The 27,183-nt window shown below is 42.0% G+C and overlaps 1 protein-coding gene across 2 annotated transcripts in view; it reads right to left on the reverse strand.

Moving 5' to 3' along the window:
• The window catches only part of VPS4B (vacuolar protein sorting 4 homolog B), a 51,796-nt gene extending 24,888 nt beyond the window's left edge, over nt 1-26,908 (reverse strand). For both annotated transcript variants that reach the window (XR_002102384.1, XM_019542275.1), the window contains exons 1-6: nt 26,744-26,908; nt 19,995-20,106; nt 15,532-15,682; nt 14,158-14,225; nt 4,343-4,462; nt 187-343 (exon numbers count right to left, since the gene is read on the reverse strand). Coding sequence is in view for 1 of the 2 variants with exons in the window: in XM_019542275.1 (XP_019397820.1) it covers nt 187-343; nt 4,343-4,462; nt 14,158-14,225; nt 15,532-15,682; nt 19,995-20,106; nt 26,744-26,770 (635 nt within the window). In the remaining variant the exon portion in view is untranslated. The remainder of the gene's footprint in view (nt 1-186; nt 344-4,342; nt 4,463-14,157; nt 14,226-15,531; nt 15,683-19,994; nt 20,107-26,743) is intronic.
• Nucleotides 26,909-27,183: the final 275 nt, after the last annotated feature.

Consider the following 27,183-nt stretch of genomic DNA (forward strand, 5'->3'; position numbering starts at 1 on the left):
CTGTGTTGAAACCCATCCTATTCTCGTCCGCCCACCCTTGTAACCTGTCTAGGTCTGATTGTAGCCTGTTGCATCCTTCCAATGTGCCCACAGTCACCGACTACATGTTTCAGAAGCAAAGAGAAGCATTTATTCAGGGGCGGAGGGATTGAGAAAAAAAATATCAAATCAATTTGAGCCACTTACTTTTCACTCTCTCCTAACCACTTAGAGACTAGGTCAGAAGAGGATATTGAGAAGAAAGTGGAGTTGTTGGCTTCTGTTGCTACAGCTTTTGCCAAGTAAGATTTTCCTGTACCAGGTGGCCCAAAAAGAAGAATTCCTCTCCAAGGCGTTCTTTTTCCTAAGACAGGGGCAAGAAAAAAGGAAAAACTCTCAAGAACACTGAGTCAATCATCAATTTGGTGAAGAGCTTGGATGGAAAAAATGGATCCTCACTTGAGTGCATTAAATGTGTTTATATAATGTTATGTACTTTTCACTTGAAAGAAGTTTGACATAATCTATTAAGGTGCAAATCTTTATAGTGATAACTAATTGCCTTTCCAGATGTAGCAGATGTTTATAAGAAATACAACCTGAAACCTTGCTTTAACTTACATAAGTGATGATGATGATGATGTTGGTCATCTTCAAATTTAAAAGGATGAACATGACATCACTGGTTTAGTTTCTGTGAGCATGTGAGTGGCTGATCAGGCCAATTTATGCCTTGAATTGTCTGCGACAAACTGAGTAAGAGATGCTGCTTTGGGTTGCTTGATCAACAGTGGATGTGCTGCTGTTGAGAGATTTACATTGTGCTTCTGCTCTGCCTCAGCAGTTCTCCTTGGCTCATAGACTGTAGCTCCATTATAGATGAGGCTTCACCAGGTGGAAGGCTCATGAGAGAGATTTTCCCCAAGACATCAGGTCAATGTTGAAACATTTCAAGGATGAGTTGGAGTCCTTGAAACATTTCTTCTGGCCCCCCTGAAAATGCTGCCCCCCTCCTTTAGCTCACCATAGAAGATCTCTGGCAGTAGCTCATCTGACATCCTGGTGATATGGCCTGCCCACGTCATATGTGATTTTATCAAGAGTGTGGACCCTTGGAATCCTTGTCCATGTAAGAACCTCTGCGGCTGGGACTTTATCTTGCCATTTTATCCACTTGAGTTTCCTCAGACAGCCCATGTGAAAGCAGCTAAGCTTCACAGCACGGCATCTGTACACTGTCCAGGTTTCCCATGTATATGTCAGGATTGACAACATAATGGCTCTGTAGGCCTTCAGTTTTCTTTGTTGACTGATGCCTCTGCACTCCCACACATTTGCACATGGTCTGCCGAAGGCCATGCTTGCTTTGGCAATTCTGGCATTGGTTTCATCACTGATGTGAACTGCATGTGGCAGCATACTGCTGAGACAGGTGAACTTGTCCACTGCCAAACCCTTCAGGGAGTGGAAAAGTTTACCTCTCAGCATTACAGGGAACACTAAATCAGCAAACAGATGATCATGAAGAGTCACTTTCTGTAACTTAGGTCTTTGCCTGTAGTCTCCTCAAATTAAAGAGGTTGGCCAGTCTGGTATCTGATGTCAATCCCAATGTCACAGTCACAAAAAGCATCTGTAAGCACAGCAGAGAACATCATACTGAAGAGGTTTGGGGCCCTTCTGGAATCCCTTGGTGACTGGGAATGGTTCAGATGACTCACTGTCATCCACAACATGAGCAAGCATGCCATCACGGAACTGCCAAACCATCGCGATGAATTTCTCTGGGCAACTGAATTTTGCCATGATCTTTTAAAGATCCTCCCAACTGACTATTAAATGCTTTTCATTAAATGAAATGAAAGTCATGTACAGGCTGGAGTTCTGTTCCTGGCATTTCTCCTGAAGCTGACAAGCTGCAAACATCATATAGCTATGGTCCCACATCCTTTCCTGAAGGCACACTGACTCTCAGGCAGGAGCCTCTGTTCAGTGTGTTGCATAAAGTGATTCAGCAGAATTCTGGTAAGAATATTATCAGCAACTGACAGCAAGGCAATACTCAATGGCTGTTGCAGGACTGTCTATTGCCCTTCTGGTTTTACAAGTGGACAATGGATGCATAACTCATACTCCTGGAGCATAGTTCCTTGAATCCAGACCGACTGGAAGAATTCAGTCAACTTCAGAGCCTTGTAGACTTCTTATGGTATAACATCTACTCTAGGCGCCTTACTATTTGACAGCAGGTTAATTTCTTTCACAGTCTCACTCTGCATTGGAGAATCAGCAAGAAATATGTTAATGTCTACCTGGGGCAGTCGATCAATTGCCTCTTACTAAACAACTTCTACTTGAGGATGTTACTGAAGTATTCTGCCCATCTTTCCAGTATCTTTCTTTTGGCAATGAGCCATCAGCTCATGGCTCATGTGGTGCCATCAGCACTCAGGACTGGAAATATTCCTGGTGACTGTGACCCATAGATTGTCTCAGAGCATCGCAGGAATTCTTTGCATCATTCCTTTCTGCATAGGATTGAATCTCATCTTAGTTTCATAGTTTGTAGGGTCGGAAGGGACCTGAGCAGATCATCTAGTCCGAACCCCTGCCATGGCAGGAAAGAATACTGGGGTCAAATGACCCCAGCAAGATGTTCATCTGCCTTACCACTCAGCCATGAGGGTTTGATTCTCTCTGAGTTTGCACTGAACTATCCTCTTGATGTTGTTGAAGGCTGCCTTCTTAGATACTGAAGTGCTATTTTCCAAAACGGGCCTTATGGAGCCTATGTTTCTTGTTCACTAGTCTCCCTGTGTCAGTATCTTTTTTAGCAAACCAATCTTGATGTTTAAGTGTGGTGGGACCAAGGGTACTGGACGCAGCCAAGTAGACAGTCTTTGAAGGATGTCCAATTTTTCTTGATGTTTAAATTAGAGTTTACATCAATTGCTACTAGTTGGCCACACAGTTCTTCAACAAATGCCTGTTTAAATTTGGAGACACTGAAGTTTTTGGGTGTTTTATTTGCCTTGTGGTCATCTAGTAGGATGCATCTGGATATGCAGCTTAGAGACTATGAGCCCGTGGTCAGTCCAGCATTCTGCACTTCTCATGGCTTTTGTCACTGACATCCTGTCTCTTCTCCTGCTGACAACATAATCAGTGAGATGCCAATATTTGGAGCATGGGTGTATCCAAGAGGTTTTGTTGTGGTTTGGCAGGTGAAAGACTGTGTTGATGATAAAGAAGTTGTATTTGATGCCTTTCTTCAGCAGGAGGAGCCCATTGCGGTTGCATTTCCCAAGACCATTTTTTCTGATGACATCTGGCCATGCCTGGTGATCTGTGTCAACTCTAGTATTGAAGTCAACAAGAATGATAAACTTGTCTGCCTTTAGCACTTGTGATAAACTCCAGGGCTTCATAAAATTTGTTCTTAATCATATCTGGATTGGCTATGGTGGGTGTGTAGGCGGTGATGATAGTTGCACATTTCAAGTCTCATGAGCGGGAGTCTGTCATCCACTCCCTTTGTGAGATCTGTGAGCTTGATGATTTGCTGTGTTTTGATGGCAAACCTTCTTCTTTACTACAGCCACTCCAGAAGAAGATATAGCCAGCTCCTTTTTTCAGTGAGTTATCCTTCAGCTTGGCAAGTTTCACTCAGGGCCGCTATCTGAATGTTGAATTTGGCCAGTTCTCTACCAACTAGAGCTTTTCTCTCTCATCCATCTGTTATATAGCCCATTAGCACACGCATATTCCAAATACCAACGGTGAGTGGTGTCACCTTCATCTTTTTTGTATTTTTGTGCGATTTGTCCCCTGCTAGAGGGGGATCCCCAGCAGCCTCAGTATGCTGACTAGGGTCAAGGATGGACAATGTTTAGGGCACCTTTTCTAGACCCTTCCTCACACTATGGAGGTAAGCAGTGCAATCCTGTTCAGTCACTCAGGGGACTCCTGAATTCTACTGCTGCTTCAGTTCAGTGAAAAGCAACCTTATGCCCAGAGCTGCTTGTGCGCAGGTCTGCAGTTACAGCTCCCAGTGTATCCACACCTGCTGCTTTGCTGCTTGCCCACTGCCACAGGCCTTGAGTGAATCTATGGGGGGTTTATAGAGGATATCATTACCTGTGTGGGAGTCTGATTTAAGTGAGGGAAAGTTGTGCAGTCACCCTCATTCCCAGGGTAACAGTGTAAGTGATAACCTGTTTCTGAACCACCGTTTTTCCTTCTCGTGCGATTCCCCAGCAAGCCTATAAAATAGAAGCTCTTAGGCCTAATATGCCATAGTCCTCAAGACCTCTCCAGCCATCCCAATCACTACATCAAGGAATAGCTACAAGACCTCTCTCACCTGTGAATAGATGAGGAAATTTAATGGGCAATATCACTGCCTCTTTGAGTGCTTCTTTGGCTCCTTCAAGACCAGCAACATCATTCCACTTTACATTTGGTCGCTCCATAACAATTGCACCTAAAAAATAAGAGATCACAAGAAGTCAGTCAGTCTCAAAGAACAAGACAAAACAAGGAGGGAGGACAGACCTTGTTCATACTACAAATGTAAACACAACTGGAGATGACCTGTTTCAACATGGACTGTTGTTACTTTGTAATGGTTTCCATAAACATTACAAGTAAGTATCTACAATAAACCACACTTGATCATTGTGGTTGAACTAGTTCAGTTGGCTGGAAAGTGTGAATTTCTTACAGGCAACTGCTTTTTAAACTTTATCTGGCTGCATGTATACAGATAGCATCTACAAACTAGCCTCCAAGAACAGGCCTATCTGTTTCCACAAAACTTACAGTGTTTGCTTAAAGTGAGATGACTGGGCCATGGACTGGGAACCAAGAAACCTAGGTGCTATATTTACTGCTCTGCCACTGGCATTCTGGGCAAATAACTTCATATCTCTGACTCAGTATTCTTATCTGTGCAATAGGATAACAATACTGAAATCCTTTATAAAGCACTTCAAGATTTATTAATGGGCATTATGGGTCTTGTTAGGTGAGCAGGATGGTGCTCATTCCCTCTCACATGAACCCAACAGCCAAATCAGTTCAATCGTAAACAGGCCTGAACACTGACTGACACCACAAAGTTAACAGAATTTGTTTGATTTAATCAAGCACATCTTAGGTTCCCTTTTAGACTTTAAACTTGACCAGTTTGACATTTGCTATAACAAAGAGGTTTTGTCTAAACTGAAATTTTAGAAGCTACAGAAGTTGTTATAATCAGGCTGATTTGATATGACAACATCTTTAAATACTAGAGCAGACAAAGCCACAGCTAGGAGAAATTTCCAAACATGGACCAAATGTAAACGAATTCAAACTCAAGTCTTCAGGTAAAAGAACAAAGGTTTAATGATTTGTTTTAGAGGGGTTTCTTTTAATGTTAACAATACTGCATTACTGATCGTTTAGCAAAATACAGATAGCATCTTGATTATGGAACTTGGAAACAGAACTTCTGGGATTTAGTCTCAGCTACACTGACTCATTCATTGCAAAGCTTCAGAGAACAGAAAGGTTCGATGATTTGCCCAATTTCATCATCAACTCCACACCCTGTTTTAATTCAGTGGAGCTATGCTAATTTTCACCCTCTTTAGAGCCTGTGTTATACAGTGTTTCTTCAGTAGTTTTCTTGCTTGCTAATAAACAAGCCACCTCCTTACTATGCAAAAGATTTAATAGGTACCTATTCTCTTTCATTAATTTGTAACAGCCTACAACTGTTCAGAAGTATGCATACATCTACTATCATCTTTGCAAGTCAGGACTGAAAGCAATTCTCCATTAATTTTGTTTGGTGTCCAAAAAGTTACCTGTTCTAAAGTTTAAGGACTTCAACATACAGAGCTATAAGGCTAAATAGCCAGAAAATAATTAGACAATTTGTGACTCATGAGTTTTAATCTAACTGCTTGTAGTTTCAGAGCAGAAGGTTCTTTTCCTAAATAAGATCTAATGTCAATTTTCCTATTTACTGCAGCTGAAAAAGAAACTGTACATGACTGGACTAAACAGATTAGCAAAGCAGAAAACTAAATCTTTAGACAAATAAACCTAAGGAAAAAAGAAAATATTCCAACTATGATATTAGGGCAAACTCCCTACTCCAAAGTGCTTCATGGCAGACTGAAAGACTAATAATATGTGTAATGTAAGAGACTTAACTGGTTCATGATACACATAGAAGAAAACATTCAGGAACCCACAGCTCTTCACTGGATTGGTCAAGAAATTCGGTCAAAAAGACCTTCAAGATTAGGAGCTTGGAACACCTCGCTTGAAGACAGATATTCATTGCTACCAGCCAGTTTGCATATGGGACAACAGTAGCCAGCTCCACTTTGTTATATTATATTCACAATTAGAATTTGATAAATACCTATACAATTAAAGAAATCACAAAAGGCAAAAGTAAGAAAAACAGAAGCAAGTCTGTAAAGTTAACCACAGGAAATGCTTATGGTAACACTAGTCAGGAACATTAATATCCTGGACAAGTGTGTAAACTATGTGGATTTTCTGTTAGTTTAAAAATGATAAAATCTAAAGAACCTCTTGGTTCTCAGGATTTTGGTGCCATAAAAGATATTTTTTAAACATTTTTTTTATTTTGTGGGTAGAACAATAGAAGTGGCACCTTATGAAATCTCAAGTTTCTGGAACAAAGACAGCAGACTGCTTTTTGGAGGGAAGGAATTGAATCTCTACCTACAGCGAGCACTGGAATAAGACTGTACCAAATCCCTGGACAGTACTCAAGTGTCTTTCAGTCTTATCTGAAAATTAAGAACTGTCCCATAATAAGACAATAGGAAAGAATGGATTTATATACAGAAACATGGAAGTCTGTGTGACACGTTGATCTAAATCAGGTGAAGCAGTCCCTGAAAACATAGAGGTGGAAAGTTTTTGGCAAGAGGATCTGATCTTTGCCAAGCTCAAAAATCAGGCAGAGGAAAAACAAAGTCTTCTTATGTTCAAACATCTGTTAGTACAGGAGCACCAAGCCATCGGAGAATATGATATTGCTACTGGGAAATTAAACTTGGAAATGATAGTCTTAAGACAGAAAACTATCATTTCCAAATCTAAGTTCCCAGTAATAACAACATATTTACCCATACCCAGAAAGACTTCACATTTAGATGATCTCCCTTTAATTAGGTTATACACATGGAAAAAGGTATAAATGTTATAATTATCTATGTCTACAATTTAAATTATTGGAAGCTTGTCTTGAATTCATTCTCCTACTCCTGGGGCTGGGGAGCAAGCAGCAGAGAGAGTAGTGGCAGGCGGGCAGAGAGTCTATTCCCACTGCCTGTCCTCCCCCACACAGCCTGCTCCTAAGGCACTTGGCCCCTCTGTCACGTTCATTCCTGCCACTTACCCTATATGGTGGCTCTGGTCTGGGACACATGTTGACTCCAGCCCTAGCCAGGCAGCAGCAGCAGAAGTGGTGGCCCCCTGCCACTGCAGTTTTCCCCATGCTCCCCTCCCCTGTGCAGCTGCCTACCCCAGGCCATACTCAAATCCAAGACAAGGTTTTTTGTTTTGTGGGGGCAGAAAAAAACTCTTCAGTTTGGATTTGAGTAAATATGGTACTGGAAGAGCAGCTCTGGTAAAAAGGCTCAAGCAGCAAGAGCCAGGCTATACAAGATAAGTAGTAAGAATACCCCGTGCTGAGGAAATAGGAACTAGTATGTTGTATATATTTCAGGAAGCTCTCGGAATCTCTTGAGGTTTTTTTTTTTTTTAAAACCACATTGGACAAGAAACTGGATTCACAAAGAAAGAAACCTGTTGTCAAGACTGCCAAACATAGCAATCTCCATTCTCCAGTTTGCAGATTCAGCAAGAATTAAAATCCATGACCACACAAAAGGTAGCTTTAGCTAATAAACCAAATACGGAGAAATCCCACTGTATAAGAGAAGGTAAAAGAAAATGGCTAGGGAATGAGTTGGAACTTAAAGTGTATGCAGGGTACCAAACTTTCGTGACAAAAAGATTAATTCTGCCATTTCCAGCACTCAGGCTGGTATTTATCATTTATGATCAATTTGGTACTGTGCAATTCACTTAATGGAAAACTAGGATATTCTCAAAGTCAGGCAAGGACCACACACTCACAACAGAACAGTAATCAGACAGAAACAAATGAAAATACTTTCAGCATAAGTAACTGTTCACTGCTACTGACAACCTTACACAAAATAAGGCTGAGAAGCAGTACTTCCCATTTGCTGAAAAACAAGACAAATCTCAGTCTAAGAAAAAAAGCAAGCAAGCAAACACATTGAGCCATTTCTAAAACTGAAAAGGATCTCTCAAAAAGTTATACAAGGGGGAAAGTGGTAGCCAGGCAAACTGGCATCTCTATCTGCTCCATAAGGGCGCAGCCTGAAAGCTCCTGCTTACTGCAGGAATTTCTAGGGTCACAATTCTCACTACCAGAACATAACTAAATAGCAAGAAAAGACAGTTAGTATGAGAACCGTTAGGACCATCTCTGAAGGACTATTATAAGAAATTTTCATCCGTATTTCCTAATCAAAGTTGGGAACTGGGTCCAGGCACCCACCCTTCCTCATCTGTCATCCTACAGTTGTATATGTCCTTCTAACGAACTGGGGTGCTTAGAACTTTCTTAGCTGCTGCTTCTCTACAGCAGCAGAGAGAAGTGATAGAAATGGACCAGCTAGCCAGTCAGCAAAGTCAAATGAAGTTTGTACTAGACTGCTCCACTTACAACTAAATACTGAAAGCATTTTAAACTTTATGCCTTTTTATTGTAGGGGTAATCCTTAGTTCTTTAAAGTGCTGGTGAAGATGGAAGGATCAGTTTTACAGGATTCAGTAAGTCGCTTGGCAAATAATCCCGCTGGTCCTGACTTGATCATCACTATGAGAGAGCCACAGAAAGGATCACAGTCTTCATTGATACATTTGGGCTAAATCCTTCGTGGTAACTCACTCATGTCAACCTGCAGAACTGTAGTGCAAGACTACAAAACAGTTATTAGCCAGCAAAATCACGTTATTTTTTGATACTCTAATGTCAGAATGAACCAGGCATTTGTCCTAGGCCCAAAGAGATTTCAAACTGTACTACTGATGTTCGACTGCAAAGATTTGTTCTGATTTTGCAACTGGCCATTTATGCATAGACTTAAGTTACTATGGAAACACATGCCACTAAAATGAACACAAAGGAGTTCCTTTGGCAGACTGTTATTAAAACTGAGTGACTACTTTACATGCTAATAAAAGCTAAAGAGCATTACAACCCAGCTGCAGCCAAGTGATAATGCGCTGGTTATGAAAATCTGAATACTGAAGTGAAAGCAAGGATCATGTAATAAAATGCCAAATTTCCAAGCCCCTCAGTACTACAAAAGTCAACTGAAACTCTCCAAATCAGTTTAAAAAAAAAGAAGTTAGAACAACAAAAACCAATTTTTTTTTTGTACACGATGGTAAAAACTCTACTCCTTGCTGGGTTTTTTTGTATTATTGGCTTTACTGTGTTTGAAATCAACTTAAAAAATGCAAAATAAATCAGCTCAGACAAAAGACAATCACTACAGAGATGAGAAATCCCTATTCACTACAACCACTTGTCTTACAGTCAATATTTAGAAATTGTTTGGATTTATCAACAGAGGAAAGTGTAATTATGCTAGCAAAATTAAATGGGAAAGAAGAAATTAGGTGGAAAGAAAACCACACAAAACCTTATAAAGCCAAATAAAAACACTTCTGTGTGGAGAAGTTGAAGCATAGTGTTGGAAATCTGAACAAGGGAGGAAAAGACAAGATTATGCCTAAACAAAAACTGAAGTGATATCCCTTTGTACCACAATGCAATATGGTGCTGGTAAAAATGTTCCTGCACTAGAACATTCACTTGGTACATCTGGTCATAACAGAGCCTCAAGAAACCTGCTTCCCTGCACCAAAGGATTGCTGCAGACCGAGATGTGAGGCGGAAAATTTTCCAGTCCTTTGTTTTTCTGTTGGAAATTTCCAGTTTCTAAAAATTGTTTCATAAAATTCAATAATAACAATGAATGGATACCAATACCATAATTAGGCAAGCTTGGCCGTTTCAAAGTTGTAATTAATATTTTTCAGGTGATTATCCCTAGGAAGTTTGAGAGAGAGTACATACATGTTTTACTGATTTGTAAACAGGAGAGTAAATACACTCACGTAATAATCCAAACCAAAAATCAAGTTATGAATTCACCTAATTGGCTGTGCAGGTCAAATCAAAACCAAAGCTAAAATTCTTATATCATCTTAGACTGCAAGTGAAACCTAAAACTGCTTAATTTTTGTTTCAATTTCAATTCAGCAAACACACAGAACAGTGTCTCATTTCTTTTCTTGAGTTGGGGAATTTGGAAGCATTTGCATAAGATCTGTTAGGTTTTTTTTAGTGATTTTGGTTTGAAGTAGTCATAATAATGACTAACCAAAAAAAAAAATCTAGTTTGTGGTACAATTATAGTGAAGTTCAAGCCACTAAAGGAAGGAAGAAAGTTGGTAGATGTAAATACTGCAGGCAGAAGTATGCTAACAATGCAACAAGAATAAAGAAGCATTTAATAACATGTAGAAAATGTCTTGAAAGAGTACAAGCCATATACAAAAATCTAATATAACCAAGTGGTGGGACAACATCATTTGAGAAAAGCCTACTTCAGGAATCCTATGCAAGTAAACAAATTAATATGTTAAACAACACAGAGTATAGATTAACATCTATATTGTTTTAAAACATTATAATTTTAAAAGTTGTTAATACAACCCTGGAGTATTATTTATTTAAAATATTTGTATCCAGTTTTCTGCTTGTGCTAAGCACCCAAAGTAGCTTAGGCTTAACAATACATATTTTTAAAATTACATAATAGATAAATAGTTAACTATTTCAACCCAGCAAAGTGAGCTTAGTCCTCAGCCAATGGCAGAAACCAGGCTATACTTCCCTTTGGCTCCGCAGTCCCAATGCAATTGAGCAGCAAGTTGAGCAGCAGAGTGTTCTTTCTGGCAGGGAGGAGGGAAGCTAGCTCCCTGATGCTTCTCCTGCTCCTTCTAGCAGATGAGGCCAGACTAGAATAGGCTGAAATAAAAATCTTTCCCACCTTTTGTTGCAGGAACTTGGTAACTCAAGTGAAACAGCAGATTTGCGAAACTAGCAAATGAAAATGTTGAGCTGCTCAGTCCGGGAGAAGAAAAAGCAGGATTCTCTCTTTCAAGATCACTGTCACCAAACATGCAATCCATCATGAGTAGCTGTTCAAGACAGTCAAGCTTTTTATCAAGCTTTGTGAACAAAGCGCCAAAAGAAGATCAAGAAAAAGCAGATGAGACATTAGCTTGAGCTATATGTGGAAGTGGTACACCTCTTTCCATAACTAAAAATCGATACTGGAAGGAACACTACAAACTAATTCCCCCATCGTGTAAGTTATCGTCACATTATCACTTATCACCTTCTCTCTTAAATAGAGAGTATGACAGAGTTCAAACAAAGGCTATTCAAAGGATTGGTCAAGCAGAATCATTGACTCATATCAGATGGATGGACTGATAATGATAAATACAAGGAAATCTTTTACTGAACTTTATGTTAGCAACACCTGAACCAATATTCCTGAAAGCAACTGCTACCAAATCGTCTCATCATACAGGTGGATACATAGCCAAATTACTAGGTGAAGAGATTGAAAGTGTAGGCAAAGTATCCTCATTTAATAGTACAGGCAGTCCTTGGACTTACGACCCAATTGGTTCCTGAAAACTGCATCTTAAGTCAAAACGCTGCAGCTCAGAACCACTTTTCTCATAGGAAAAAAATGTTATAAATGGGGGACTGGTTCCTGAATCAAGGCCTGATACCCTATTTTCACCAAAAATACCCTAGAATTTTGTATCGACCAGTTATAGATGAGTAATATAGCTACATTAAAGTATTTATAATCGTAAAAAGCAATCATATTGATTTGGAAGGCCTTCTTTGAGGTGACTTTGCTGGACTTTTTGAAGGGCTCTTTGCTGGAGTCTTCTCAAGAGTCTTGGCTGCAAGTTTTTCTGGAGTCTTGTCTGCTTTCTTAAAGAAAATGTCCAAGCAAGTTTAGACAGATGTTCTCCAAGGAGATGAGCAACACAGCGAATTTGTTCGCTGGCGTAGCATCGCATCAGATCAAGCATTCCAAGTTGAAACTGATGTCATAAAGTTGAAACAGGGTGTCAATTTATACACGTTGTAAGTGCAAAACGTTCTAACTCGAAACATTGTTAAGTCGAGAACTGCCTATATTTGGCTGTCTTGCTCATGGATTGAATCTTCTAGCAAAGGACATAGTAAGTGTGAATACATTGAAGACAATATTGGCAAACTGCAAAGTGATTGTGAAGATATTCAATAATCATCACGTTGCCAATTAGACTTGGAAGAAATTACAGAAAGAGAAGCAGGGAAAGGAAAGTACACTTTTATTGCCAGGAGAAACTAGATGGGGCTTGGCTACAAAGTGTTTACATAGCTTGCTGTACTTGCAGTATGCTTCAATAGATGATACAGGATCCCAGATTATTCCCATGAAGATTCAGAAACGGATTCTCAACAATGTTGTCTGCATTCGAGTTCAAGGAGCATTCAATTTACTACTACCACTTTCAGCAGCTATGAAGAAACTTAAAGGATATACACCAAGTCTTTCAAATATTCCAGAGATATTCAGACAACTGAAGGAAAATTTAATTGAGCTTTTGCCTTATTCACCTTTATCCAAAAAAGAAGTAAAACAAAATATTTACTAAGAGATCTGAATTTCTCTCTCGTTCAGTTCATCTGGCAGCAAATTTGGATCCTCAACACAAAGGGCAACATTTAACAGAAGATGAATTATCTACTGCTCTCGATACAATTATGGAAGTAGCGAAGAATGTCCCCAACACTGATGAAACAGCCGTAATAACAGACATTGCTGAGTACCACGCAAAGGAAAAGCTTTGGAGCAAACACAATTTGGCAGGCAGCAGAGATATTCTCTCACATGGTAGAAGGGCTACTGTAACACCCACCAACTGTTGTCCAGGATTGCTCTAAGGATCCTAAGCATTCCACCAACATCAGCTTCTTGTGAACAGAACTAGGCTTTCAGGTCAATCGAGACAAAAATGAGGGATAGATTAACAAATGAGCACACCACTAAGTTTGTTTCTATTTCTCAAAATCTCTAGCTTCTGGAGAATCATTCAGAAGCACAATTAGTGAAGAAGATGCAGCATGATAAGCTGCCCTTGCCCATAGACTCATTGGTAAAACCATCCTTTAGTGAAAGAATATGTCGTTCAAGTAGATTTGCCTCAATCCGATTTTGAAATGGAACTAATAAGTAGGGCAAGTGAAGTAGGTGCCGCAATGACTTCAGTGAAAGAAAGTTAAACTCGGCTGAAATAGATTTGCGGACAACCATGGCATTACGTGCAGTTTTTTGGGTGCGCTAAAATGAGCGTCAACAGTTTTCAGTGCCTTCCATTGTTTGTTTAAGAAAAAAACCTGAAGGGAAGTACATACTACTGTGTACTGTTTTCACACTTTTACAAGTATTCCAATAATTTTATCCCAAATAAAGCTTTGAATTTGTTTAACTATGACTTTTAAACCACACTAAGTGCGCTGTATTTAATTTTTTTTCCCTAATCAAATGTTTCAGTTCAAATACTTGTGGTTATTGGAACACAAAATTAACATGGGGTACTTTTTTAGTTGTGTTTACTAAATATAAGTCAAATAAACATGCTAAATCAGACGATGCTCTATTTAAGGCATTGGAAAATTTCAAAATTCAAAATTTTCTGGAAAATCCACATCTTTGGCTGCAGGCACAAAGAATAGTTTGCAGCATTTTACATTGGAGATAGAGGCAGACAGAAATTAAGCATTCTGTTATATTGTATATAATAAATTCATATTTTCACAAAGAACAGGTTTCTATAGCCAGGAGGCAGAGAGGGTTGAGTCAAATCCATTTGCAGACAAAATTAACAATTCTGACAGTTATTCAACAGATCACATGATAATATGATTAATTTAGAAAGTTAAGTTAGTCTCAAAGCTACCTTGAAGCTGGTTCTGTAGCTTCTTTTTTTCAGGATCACCCGTTTCTCCTTCCCCATCACTTTCATTCCTAATTCAGACACAAATAACAACATGTTCAATGAAAATGAAAGACTAAGTCCAGAAGACAAGCAAAATGTTAGTAAATAGAAAAGAAGTCTAGCTCAAAGCAACAATAAATTTGGTAGGAGAATTCAGACAGCTGCATTTTCCTGTATAGCTCATAAAACATTACAGGCTCTGTTCATCTGCCTGACTAGCAGAAACAAAAAGGACCTAAAAGCTGATGTGGAAGGAATTATTGGCTGGCAAAGAGGTTCCGTAGAGGGAATGCCAGATCTTTCACTGTGTTATCATTCACCTTTATAAAACCATTTTAAGCTGGCAGAGTGTAGTGTATCTTGCAACCCTAAAAATCAGTACAAGCAGACAAACAAACCTTACTGACCACTACTTGTTAAGAATAACTCTAGTATATCTATATTAAGAGTTTCAGGGATCAGCTAATTCACTAAAAAAGCAAAATAAATGAACTTAATGGATGATGTGAATGCATTCTAAGTCGCAGAAAAAAGTTCTCTCTTATCACTCTCACAACTCACATTTTTCTTTTAAGTACTGAAAACAAGCATACAACATTTTTTCCATTCTCTCCACTGCACTATATTCCTAGGAAGTAGTTGACTTGTAGGAAAAATACTGAACCGTGAACACTAACGCAGGGAAGGTAAAAGAGGAACCAATTTTCACATCTGATCGTTTCCAAGATTCATACTGAATTCAATTAATAATTTAAATTACCCATTCAGATGGATGACAAGCCACAAGCTAGGACAGTTTCCTTACAACTCACTTTGTATTATGTCTTCATTGCAACTTAAAACAGAAATAAGAAATCCAGTACAACACTGACACATAGTTGGGCTGGATGAATGGAGAAATGAGTAGATGAGACTAAGCTTTGTTCTCTTGAATCACCTATTCAACTCTGGTCTCAATTTATGACCTCAGAAACCTGCTAAGTATTTTAGAGTGGGTAAGAACTCACACAGGACACAACTACTGTTACTTAACAGAAAGATTAGAAACACACTAAGATTAAATCAATCTGAAATAACTTATTCTTTTAAGTCATTCTTCTAGGTAAAGGTTTAAGTATATTGGTAAAGCAGCACAGGAAAGCTTGAAACACCAGTACTAAGCATGCTCTTTGTTGTCTGATTAACTACTGTACTTCTGGTTTTTTGGCATTTCCCATTGATACATTTCACAAGCAATTTTTTAAAAATTCTCTCTCACATGGTTAATGTCAGCATCAGTTAATGTTGGAACTTGAAAAGTACAAGTATTTTGCTTTATCTTTTTCTAAAACATACCCTTTATCATCAGTTGGACCAGACTCTTTCACTGGTTTTGGTGCAGCTTTCTCTTTCTTTTTCAGATACTCCTTCAGTTTTTCTGCTCTGTCCAGATATTCTGTACATTTTGCTCTGATACTCTGCTTTGCTTTATCACCTTGTGCTTCATCTATAAAAATGGATGGTCAAATGTCAGTCAAAAAGCATAAAAATCAATCAGAAGACATAAATAATTCTGTTTCAGTACTATTCAGTTGATTTTTTTAAGATAACTGTCATGAAGTAGTTTCCCCAATCTCAAGGGTGACTTAAAACCTCCATCCCAAATAAATACCGTTATGTCCTACTTACTAAAATGGTAGGAGACATTTAGATACTTGCACAGTTCCTACTCATGACTAGTGATCCAGGTTTTCCATTTGCCACGGAAAGATGTGGCAAAACACGGATTTGGAAACTGCAGGTTTCCATGTGCAGGCTGGGAGAGTTCCAGCATTCTCTTGGCAATGAGCAGGGGGCCACATGCCCCCCCAAGTTTTCTGCACTCTCAGCGGGCACAGGGCTGCAGCTTGGCTGCAAGCAGTAGCCACCTCTGCAGCGCAGCAGGCAAGACCTGGAGTAGAGGGAATGCCACACCTCCATGGCCACTGAGGTGAGGTGCAGTTGCAGTGCAGAGTTGTGCCCCCCACTGCTACCGGGAAGGCAGGAGGAACCTCACCTCAGTGGCCAAAGCAGTGCAGGGGTCTCTCCTGCCCTAGGTCCCATTTGCTAGGCTATGGAGGTGGCTCCTGCTGGAGCTAGTCTGGCCAGGCTGCAGCCCCAAGCCCTACTATAGGTACAGAAATTCACGGGGGGAGAGGGAGGGAAGAGGCCACATGCCCTCCCCACCTCAGCAACGGGTCACCTATGGCCACACACCCCCTACCCCACAGGTCACCTATTGGCAGTGGGGGGCAGCAGGTCAGGAGTATGGGGCAGCAGCAGGATTCAGGGGGGCAGACTGTGGGTCAGGAGTCAGGGGCACTGGCAGGGCCAGGGGGCTGTGCATTGGAAGTGAGGGGTACCGGCAGCACTGGGGGTTCAGAGTGAGGGGCACCAGCAGGGCCATGGGATTGGGAGTGAGGGGCACCAACCAGTGGGGACAGGGGACTACAGATTGGGAATGAGGAACACTGGCTGGACTAGGGGGCTGAGAGTTAGGAGTGACGGGTAGGGGACACTGGATCAGGAATGAGGGGTACCAGCAGGGCTGCAGGGAGGAGGGCTGCAGGTTGGATGAGGGGCAACAACAGGGGAAGGGCACTGGTATATCACGGCTGCTCAGTGCCACAAAGCAGCGGAAAGAACAGCCACACCTGAAGTCACATCTTGGTGAGTGAAGAGGGCAGCGGTGGCTCTGATTTTCTATGATAAAACAACAAAATTAAATGCCAAAATATATAATGTATTTAGAATTTATTTTATTATGACTGAGGCACTGTTAGGCTTCCAAACTGCTTTAAAACTGTAAATAGATCAACAAAATATTATGTTCAACTGATACCTATATAGACAGTGGTGTTTAATTTAAAAATAGAGGAAAAATGCAGGTTTGGGTTTGTTTGTTTTTTAAATCAGAGAATTTGGGATTTTTAAACAGAAAATCAGGATTCCTGCTCATGACACTAAACACCACTCAGCTATTTCTTTCTCCCTACCCTGTAGGAGTAAGTAAATAAACAAGCAACCAAGCAAGTTAAAGATAAACTCAGTACTGGGCTCTAATGCACGCAGAGCTACTTACAAGAAGAGAGATTCAGGACAGCAGGCTCATTTGACAAAAATATGGTGGTACTATTGGTTTTACCAAGTGGAGCATTTTCAAGAAGTGAGTCTTCACTCCCACTTTTGAGTTTCAGTAAAACTTGTGCCTCTAATCTCCATGGATCAAGTTTTTTGACTAATTTTGTGATGTCACTGCAACTTGATCAGCCAGCAACATCAGTATCAAGATGCCAAGGTTACAGACAAAACATGAGGACACAGGGAATAGTTTAGATGAAGCCTGTGCTTCAATTTTCCCTTAATCCTGCTAAAATCATTTCCACTTTACTTCGGTTGTTTTAGTTTTGGCAGAATGTTCTGTTATCCAAATGCTACTTTCACCCAGGAAATAAGGGTGATGCTACTGTTCATAGTAGGAAAGCGTGAGACATTCTATTGTGTATTGTCAATAAGGCCAAATTTTCCTACAACAAATCCTAAAATCTTTACACAGATGCTGAATAATATCAAGGCAACTGACTAAGCCTTGTGGTATTCCACAGGTAAGGGCTTTAGAGGTGAAGGAACAGTCATATACTAGTTTTCCGGAGTAGATGCAAAACAATGGATCCAAGGTAAGAGCAATTTTGTTACTTCTACACACCTTATAGGCAGGACAGGAAGACTTTATCGACTGTATAAGATGCTCCATGTGCACATTCCTATCCAAGTCCCCAAAGCATGGAAGGCTGATAAAAAGCAACTAACTTGGGTATGTAATACAGATAATTAAATGGTAGGGCAGACAGGGCCATGGGGTAACCAAAGATACAAATTGCTGAGAGTGAAGAAAAAAAAAAGATGCTCTAAATTATTGGCTGAATAATAGCATTTCTAGATCAGACGGACTGCAATTAAAATCCCACCTTAAAATAGATTTTCTTAAGATGTAGGGAGAGGGATACAAGAGTAAAAGAACACAGGAGGAAGCAAAAAGACAAAACTGGAAGAAGGGCTTAACTGAGCTGTAAAAAAATAAACAAACCTAACGAGAAGAAAAAAATTCAAGACAAATAAGCGCTATAAATATTCAGCTATACTGTACATGATCTGAAATATAAGGATAAGCAACTTGTATTTTATGCAACAGCAGAAATTTCTGGTGGAAAGACTCAAAAAAGAGGAACAAGTTGGTTTGATCACAAAGAAAAGATGATAGCTTTCCAGTCTGGTTTGCCTGCTATCACATGGTTTTTGCTAACTACAAAAGTATAGCTCTACCTGTCCACTCTCCTCACTGTGGCAAGTCATTCATAGACAAACTAGGTGGTTGCCTATGAAAGCATATATATTTCTGAACTAGTTGATCTCTAAGATGTCACCATGCCCTCTGCCTGACTTCAGACTAACAAGGCTAACTCTTTCTTTCTATAAATCAGAGATCTGTAACCGCCCCCACCCCCCATGCCGAGTGTGGCATGTGAGGCCGTTTTGCTTGGCACGCTGCAACCAGCCTGGGTAGCTGCTGCCAGCGATGGAGCCCAGGCTGCTCCCAGCAGGGCTTGCAGCATCCCAGCTGCCTGCTGGGAGCAGCTCAGGATCCCGGCAGGCAGCAGCTCCCCAGAGCTGGGTCCAGCTGCAGCTGGGAGGCTCCAAAGAGCTGCACCAGGTTTCGGCATCAGCTCCGCACTGGTGCGTGCAGGTGTGCCTTAGAGCAGGCAGTGAGGGAGGGGCCTGAGGCAGCGCAGCCCTGGTCTCTTCCCTGCTCCCAGCAGAGGTGATGAGACTGGCACAGCTGTTTGCACTCTGCCCACGGCTTGCTGCAGCTGGCCACAGCCCAGGCTGGCTACAAACAGCTGTGCCAGGCTCATCTCTGTGCTGGGAGCAGGGGAAGAGACCAGGGCCGTGCTGCCTCAGGCCCCTCCCTCACTGCCTGCTCTAAGGCACACCTGCACGCACCAGTGCGGAGCTGATGCCGAAACCTGGTGCAGCTCTTTGGAGCCTCCCAGCTGCAGCTGGACCCAGCTCTGGGGAGCTGCTGCCAGCGGGGATCCCAGGCTGCTCCCAGCAGGCAGCTGGGATGCTGCAAGCCCTGCTGGGAGCAGCCCAGGCTCTAGCAGCTACCCAGAGCTGGGGTAGTTGCTGGCAGCCACAGAATCCAGGCTGTGGGGCAGGGGCTTTGGGTGGGGGGCAAGGGGCACAAGCAGGGCATCCTGCCATGTACCCCTTGCCCTCATTTTGTTTTTCTCCCATGCCGGCACTCCGGCACATTCTGAGGTAGGCATTGTGGTGTTTTTCGGCACTCTGGCCAAAAAACATTGCCCACCCCTGCTATAGATGGTATAAGAGAAGTTAGCAACCAATGGCCTATAGGCTGGATCTGGTCAATGGAACCATTTAATGTGGAACCTACGGACATAAAACTTTGATAGTGAAGGGGGTTCTGGTGGTGGTCACTCTCCCCATACTGCTGCGGAAAAAAGCAGCAGCAGCAAGGTCCTAGCACCCACCCATGTCTGACCCAAGCTGGGTCACTCTGGCTCCAAATCTGAAAAGATTGCCAACCATTAGCAGAAGAGACTTAGTAGATCTCAGTAAAACACATTATAATTTTTAACATGGTGAACATTTTCTACCATGTAGACTGCTGTTATTTGTTACATGGTCTGACTTTAAAAAACAAACAGACAAACAAACAAAACTGTAGTTAAATAAATGGCTACAAGATTAAATCTTACATTTAACCACGTGGAGAAAATACTGCACAGCATGCTGGTACAAGTGGAATGCTTCCTCGTAGTTTCCTGCTTTGTCTTCTTGTGCTGCCTTGCTAGCAAGGTCTATTGCTTTCTATAAAACAAAGTGACATTATTAAAATGACATTATTACGCAAGTGCACTGCAGGATCAGAGTGAGAATTTAAGCTGCTGTTCCAAATGACTATTGATGCATGGTCTTTCCAATATGAACATCTGCCACGTAAAAGAATGCAAGGCACATGATCACACATTACTTTTGATCTGTGACATGCACAGACCTGAACATGGCATTCACATTATAACAATTTGGAGATTATCATATGTAACTTCATTTTTCCAGAAGCTGAGGTTAGTTCCATTTTGTGATGAGACTTACTATTTAAGGACATGTTGAACTAAGTATAGATGAATTTACGCAGCACCCATCGGTCCCATTCAAAGACTATCTATACTCATTTTTACTTAAATGAAAAACAAATTATCCAAAATGGCATGGGAAGAATAATTATTAGTAGACATATTAAGCTTGTGAAACGACAAAAGCTACACAGTTTTACTGAAGACTGACTGAAATGATTGTGCACCGAACTGAATAAATTCTTTGATATACCATGTAGAAAAAAAGTATTAAAGGAACCCCTCCCCCAAGCTGCAGGTAACAGGTGGACAAGACAGGTCAGAATGTTTAGATTTTAACTACATCATATAACCAAGTCTAAATATGTTTTTGTAATAATTACACTAGATATGGGGTGACAATCCCCAGTTCCTGGGCCAAATCCAGCCCCTGCTGTTGTGTCATTCAGCCTGTGGGGAGCCCATAGTTTGTGGCCCTGCTTGCTAGATAGTGCAGTAACCGATCCCAGTGGGTGGAAGTAGTGTGGTGCCCCCAGAGCCTGATGTTCTCCTTGCCTGACCCCCTTACCCTATGCCTGTGCTTGTCCCCTCCTTGTCACATAGGCAAGTCTTCCTAATTCCCCCTGTAGAGATGGTACAGCCTCTTCAGACTTGACAGGACTGAAATGGTCCCTTAGACCTACAAGGCCCAGCTGCCTTGATATAAGTGGGGTAGAGTGCATTCACAGAGCTACCACACACCACAGGCTATATTGTTAAGAAACCTGCTTTACAGAGAAAAGGGTCCGATGCAGCTTGTTTTTCTGCAAGAGTTTGATGATAAAAATGCTTGTTATGAATAAAAGCATTTGTTATGGCACACTCTAGCCATATCTGGAGCAGATGACTCCTGGTACCAAGAACAGGAGAAAAACAACAATAAAGTGAAGACATAAGTTGTTGATAAAACACACAAAACTGGCTTAATTGGTAGTTACATGACTAAAGGACAATAAATATTACCCCCTTTTTCCTTCCACCTCTCTCTCTCTCTTTCCCTTACCCTAATGATGTCTGAGAACTGAAAACATCTGACCTCTCTTCAAGGAACCTTGACCGCTCTGGGACACCTGGACAGTTCTCAAGTCATGCATTATTAGGACGGTAATATGCAATTACTAGTTTGCTAAGATTATATCTATATGCATGTTTGGACCTAATACTTTATAGTACTCAATACCATTGATTTATTAAAAAGTCCTCATTTGGAGAGAATAAATAGGTCCTTGTTCGGAGAAAACTGAAGTATACTTTAAGGCAATATTGATTCTGCTGTTTGCTCTCTCCATTTGGGAGAACCAAATACCCCCTGGTTCTTAAGGCAACACCTCCTTTCCCATGATGAGGTTTCCCAGCTATGCTGACTGCAGGAAAACACATTATCCTGGATCTGAGTAAATTCAGTAAGTACCTTTGATAATTTGAGGCTTAATTCATGATCCTGTCATAAGCTCCTTTAAGCAGCTATTTATATTGCATCTATACAGCACACTGTATTGCTGTGCATAGATACCCAAGTGTCCAACAGCAGGTGCTTCAACTTAAGGGCATGATTCTGCAATGGGCGCCATAAGGTGCCTGCATGGCAAAGGTAGGCAGTGCCTCATAGCTGTACCATGGCATTCTGCACAGGCTACTATATCCTGCTTCTTAGGGGGGCTAATTAATCTGGGCAAAGTTCTGCACTAATGTGGCTTCTCTGCTTCCTGTATACAAGCTCTCTAATGCATTTCTACATGGCACTTTTTTATGCTGTATAGATATGCAAAAGGTGAAAGTACAATTTTCTTGTCTCCGTATTCTTAGGGTATTCCACAGGTGTTAGCTTTTCTCCACTTTAAGAAGCAAAACTAAACGTTTATTTTAAACCAGGGTTGTCAAAGCTATTTCAACCCACACGCCAGACACGTAACCTAGAGCCAGTCCCTGGACTGGATTGTGCCCATAGAACCCCTTTCCCACAACTCACATGCTGGATCCAGTGTATGCAGCACCCACTCCAGAAGGTGCAGTATGTATCACATGTGTTGCCTATGCAGTGTCAGTTATGGCACCCAATCCAGCCGGTCTGGGACAAGCGCAGTGCGAGGCATGGGTCTCAGACTGGCCGGAACAGACATCACTGAGGGGTAAATCAAGACACAGGGGCCATACCAGGGGCTGGATGATGGGGTTCACCAGGTCAGGCAGTAGTTCTTTGATACTCATTTAAAAAGAATATTACATCTGTGTAGATAAGCTATTACAAACAAGGAAATGAAAAAGCAGCAGCAGTTAATCCTACTAGAATTGCTCTGGTGTGCACGTTACAAGGAATCTTGACACACTGTTTTTTTCTCCTACAGTACAGTAAAATGCTTCCAGTAAGATGTGCACTGAATGGTGGGATTCCTTCATCTCACTTGCTAATTATTTTTATAATAAAATAAAAATGGAGGAGTGCATTTCTATGGATACATATACAGCAGAACACTGAACTAAACGAACTATTTGACCTCCACGTATTTATGAAAACACATGCATGGAGGATGAGTAGCTTTGCATGACGTAACTGTTACCTCTGTCTGCTCCAGGCACAAAAGGATAAAACTGTTGCAACTTCACCTTTATTTAACAGTACAGTGTTTCAGTTCCTTTGTAGTCTTACAAGAGTATGCAGAAGTAAGAGACAGTGCAACAAGTGACTGTGTAAGTCCTTCTCACCTTGAATTGGCAAATGGGAAAAAGTTGCATTGAACAGGGAATGTGGAGTTGAAAGCGTGTTAGTTTGGCATAAATAGTATGTGAAGACAGGCTGTCCTTTGCACATGGAGGAAGTTTAGGATCTTGTGTATCTTTAATATCAGTGAAATGGTGATTGCACAAATAGGCATAAATAACTTTAATCATACAAACAATCCCACTGAGATCAGTGTCATAATCTGCATATCAATCTCCACCGACCCCACAACGACACTACTTGAACAGCTTACAGACTATGGGTCCTAAAACAGTAAATCTGCACAACCTTTACAGGCCTTATTACTATTAAGACTTGCATGTTTTACTGTATATACTACAACTGATGCCATTAACATTAACTGGATCACAAGAGGTAAAATGAGCTAAGCGCATAAATCCTTTCAGGTTCAATACCTTATTTTCTTTTAATGTAATTTGATGGAACACAATTAATGTAAAATATATTCTTGCAGGGTACCAGAAATAGCCTTGTTAAAAATCTTGCCAACTCTTTCCAGCTTTCTGAAATATATAAATTCCTAGCATTAAAAAAAAAGAAAAAAGGAAAGACCTTTTATGAATGAAAAAAAAAAAATCAGCAATGATTGCATACAGCAACAAAAAGTTCATACCACCTGATCAATCAGATACCAACAGTAAGAAGGATGGTGACGGCAGACAACAGGTATCCGATTACAACGTGCTATTCTGTTAATTTATAATTGAATATATATATAGAACTATTTTATTTGCACATGTGTGGCAATAGCACCTAGATGCCAAGCAGATCAGGGTTCTGTTGTATTAGATGTTATACAAATATTGTAAAAGTTAGTATGCCTTTACTGTATTTCTGTAGCTGCTACTATGTAAAACAGAACTGACATACAAAACGCTTCTCTGAAGTAAACTGCTGTTATTACTGGAATTTCCTGCAGCGCCTCCAAATTTAATAGAAATCTAGCATCCACTGCAAAAATGAATATGGAACCCATGCCGTCCTCAAGCACCTTATACCTTAGTAACTTAAAACATCTTCTCTGGCTATCAAAAACATGCTTAGTGCATGAAATAAATACAGCTTTGCATTGTTTGTGTGCACAACCCCCCCCCCCAAACTTTTGGAGCCTTTTTTTCCTTTCACCTCATTTTCTTCAACTCTGAAAGAATGGGGGATTTTCAAAGGCAAAAAAACCTGCTCCTTGCAAACCTCCTCCCATTTAAAGACCTTTTTGCTGGTAGTCTATCAGAACTGCAGACTGACAACACTTTCAGTCACAAAAACAACCTTATTGACCATTTACAGACTCACTACTGCTCTAGTTTTCAGAGCCTTGGTATCTCAACAGATTATTCTATAAAACAAGCCAGGGGAAGCAGGGACTGAAATCCCTAGTACAAAAAGTAAGCAGGAAAACGCCTTCATACATCAGTGTGGCATAAAATGGGTTTCTTCCCTCCCCAGGGCTATTTAAGAGCTGCAGTTATACTGGAAAGGGAGCCAAGGTCAAAGGAGAGAATACCTCAAGTGGTTTTCACATTTTTAACCAACTATTTTTTCCCTTATTTGTACAAACAAGTATAAAGCACCCACTTAGTTTGGGACAATACCCTGGGGGTGCCATCCTCATCTGTCCTACACCCAACTTTTCACATGCAAGTTACATACTAGCAATATGTTTGTGCTGATCAGTTTCAACCATAGCATGGCTTTTCCTTTAAAGCTCCTTGTGCATGCAACTAGAAATAAGCTCTCTCCCAGATGCCACAGACAAAACAAAGCTGATACACAGCAGTAACCAGCAGAGAGGAAAAAGTAGCAAGACAAACTCTTTCATTGTTTGAGTTTGTTTTGACTTTAGGGCTTGGGAACAAAAACAACATTTAATCTACCTGAAACCAAAAAATATATATTTTAAAAGAAAGCCTGTAGCCATGAAGGGAAAAATGAGGCTGTGTCCCATGAAAAACAAAGAATTAATCTTCAATGGTGTAGTGTACAGGCACATAGAAGAAAACCAGCTGTTAAACCTTACCCCCAACAAGTGAGAAGTTGCCAGGAGCAGTCAGCCAATACAGAACTGAAAGAATACACGATTGGCTGTTTCTGAAAAGCATTTAACAGCCCAGAACCAGAAAAACCTTATAAACCCCTTTCACAGATTTTTTTATTTATATATAAAAAAAATTCCAAAATGTGTGTTCCAGGTCAAATTAGCCAAAAGCCATGTGGCCCTGCTACTAGTAAGTATCCTCCACCCTGGACATTTCAATCTGGGGCTTCAGATGCTTCCAAATCCATTGACACACATCCTATGTGCAGGCCCAAACCCAGGTACTTGGGGCTTGGATACCCCCCTCAATTTTGCTTGCCCTCAGCAGAGCCATCTGCTGTCTATGGTGAATCAGGGCACCTGCCCTGGGTCTTACTCATTGGGAGGGCCCTGCAGAGCTGGGCAGAGCAGCCATGGCCCCTCCTACAGGGTCCGCCTGGAGCTGGCAGCTCAGCCCTGCGCCGCAGAAGAAGCATGGAGATGCTCCCCCTACTTTGCAGGGCTACCACAGCTCCACGCAGTGTTAAGGGGGCCCTGCACAGGCTGATTTGCCCTGGGTCCCGCACGCCCCTAGGGTTGACTCTGGCCCTTAGCCAAAGGCCAGAGAAGCAAGCTAGGGCCCTCATTTTCATAAAGTTGGTATGCAGCTGAGATCCTTGTCCTGGAAGCTGACCAGTGGGAAGCTACCTATGAGGCTCTCATAAGGAGTCCTGCCTGTAACTTCACCCAACGCTACACAGAGCCATATTAAATCCATTTTGGCTTGGGTATCAGACCGGTGTAGCAACTACGCTTGATCTTACAGATGCAAACAAAAACCTCACATACATCTCTCATACGCTAGAAGCTCTTGCCCATCACTCTACCAACTCCATTAGACAGCTGAACCTATTCCAGTGCAGTGAGGGCCCCCATCTGTACCACTGCTGTTTTGGTGACATTGGGCCAGTGCCTCTCAACCTTTCCGGCACTCAAGGCCCTCCCCCATCAGACTCAGTCTCCCTTCCTGGGCTCCAGGTGCTCCTCCCAAGCTTGGGTGAACTGAGTGACACTCATCTTCAAATAACTCACCTATTTCAAAGCCTGGCTCCTTGCAGAGAAGCCTGGCAGCCGGAAGGGGAAGGCAACCAGCAGGAACAAGCTTAAGGCTGCTCAGCTAAGCCACTCATCACCTCGCCTCACGACATCCTTCCAAAAATTTTTTTTTAATGCAGAAGCCACACCCCTGCTTCCCGCCAGCAGTGTGCCCCCCCCCCCGCTTACGCCGCGCCCTCCCGAAGCTGAGGCCTCTGACCCACTCGGCTTCCGAAGTGCCCCCCGGCCGGAAACTCTCAGCTCCTCCCACCCGCCTCTGACGTCAGGCCTCGTGCAGCCCCCCCAGGTCTCGCTCGCCACAAGAAGCCGCATTCACGGGGCGTGACGTGAATCGAGCGGGCGGCACCAACGGCTCCCCTCCCCTGGGCCCCAGGCTGAGACACTCCGTGTTTGTCCGTGAGTCACAGCAGGGACCCCCTGACGGAGGGGTGCTCGGCCAGGCCCAGCCCAGCCCGGCCGTACCTGTAGGTTGGAGTTCGTGCTTGCCATGGCGGCGCCGCGGTAGGCGCGAGGGGTGGGGAGGGTGCCGGTGGGGGAAGGGCCGCCGCGCGCCCCCCCGCTGTATTAGCTACCAGCCCGGATCGCCGCACTACTTCCGCATCCAGGAGCGTCAGCGACTTCCGCTTCCGCCCGGCGCTTGCGTGACTGCGTGCGACTAACGTCACACAGCCTCGCCCTAAGGAGGGGGCAGAGTGGCATGTTCCGGTGTGGCGCATGTTCCCCAGTGTCCCCAGCGTAGAACGAAGCCGGGTGAGGCCAGCCAGGCGGGTGCTGAGGCGTGATGCTGCCCACGTGGCTGCCTCCGGCCTTCCTGGCTTCTGCTGCTCAAAACTGCCCTCCTCCGCCTCCCAGCAACAGGGATGTGTCGGTCCACTTGCATCTTCGTGCACCTACGGGACCTG

Source organism: Crocodylus porosus, unplaced genomic scaffold (assembly GCF_001723895.1).
Source record: "Crocodylus porosus isolate Cpor-Errol unplaced genomic scaffold, CroPor_comp1, whole genome shotgun sequence".
NCBI classification, from domain to species: Eukaryota; Metazoa; Chordata; order Crocodylia; family Crocodylidae; genus Crocodylus; species Crocodylus porosus.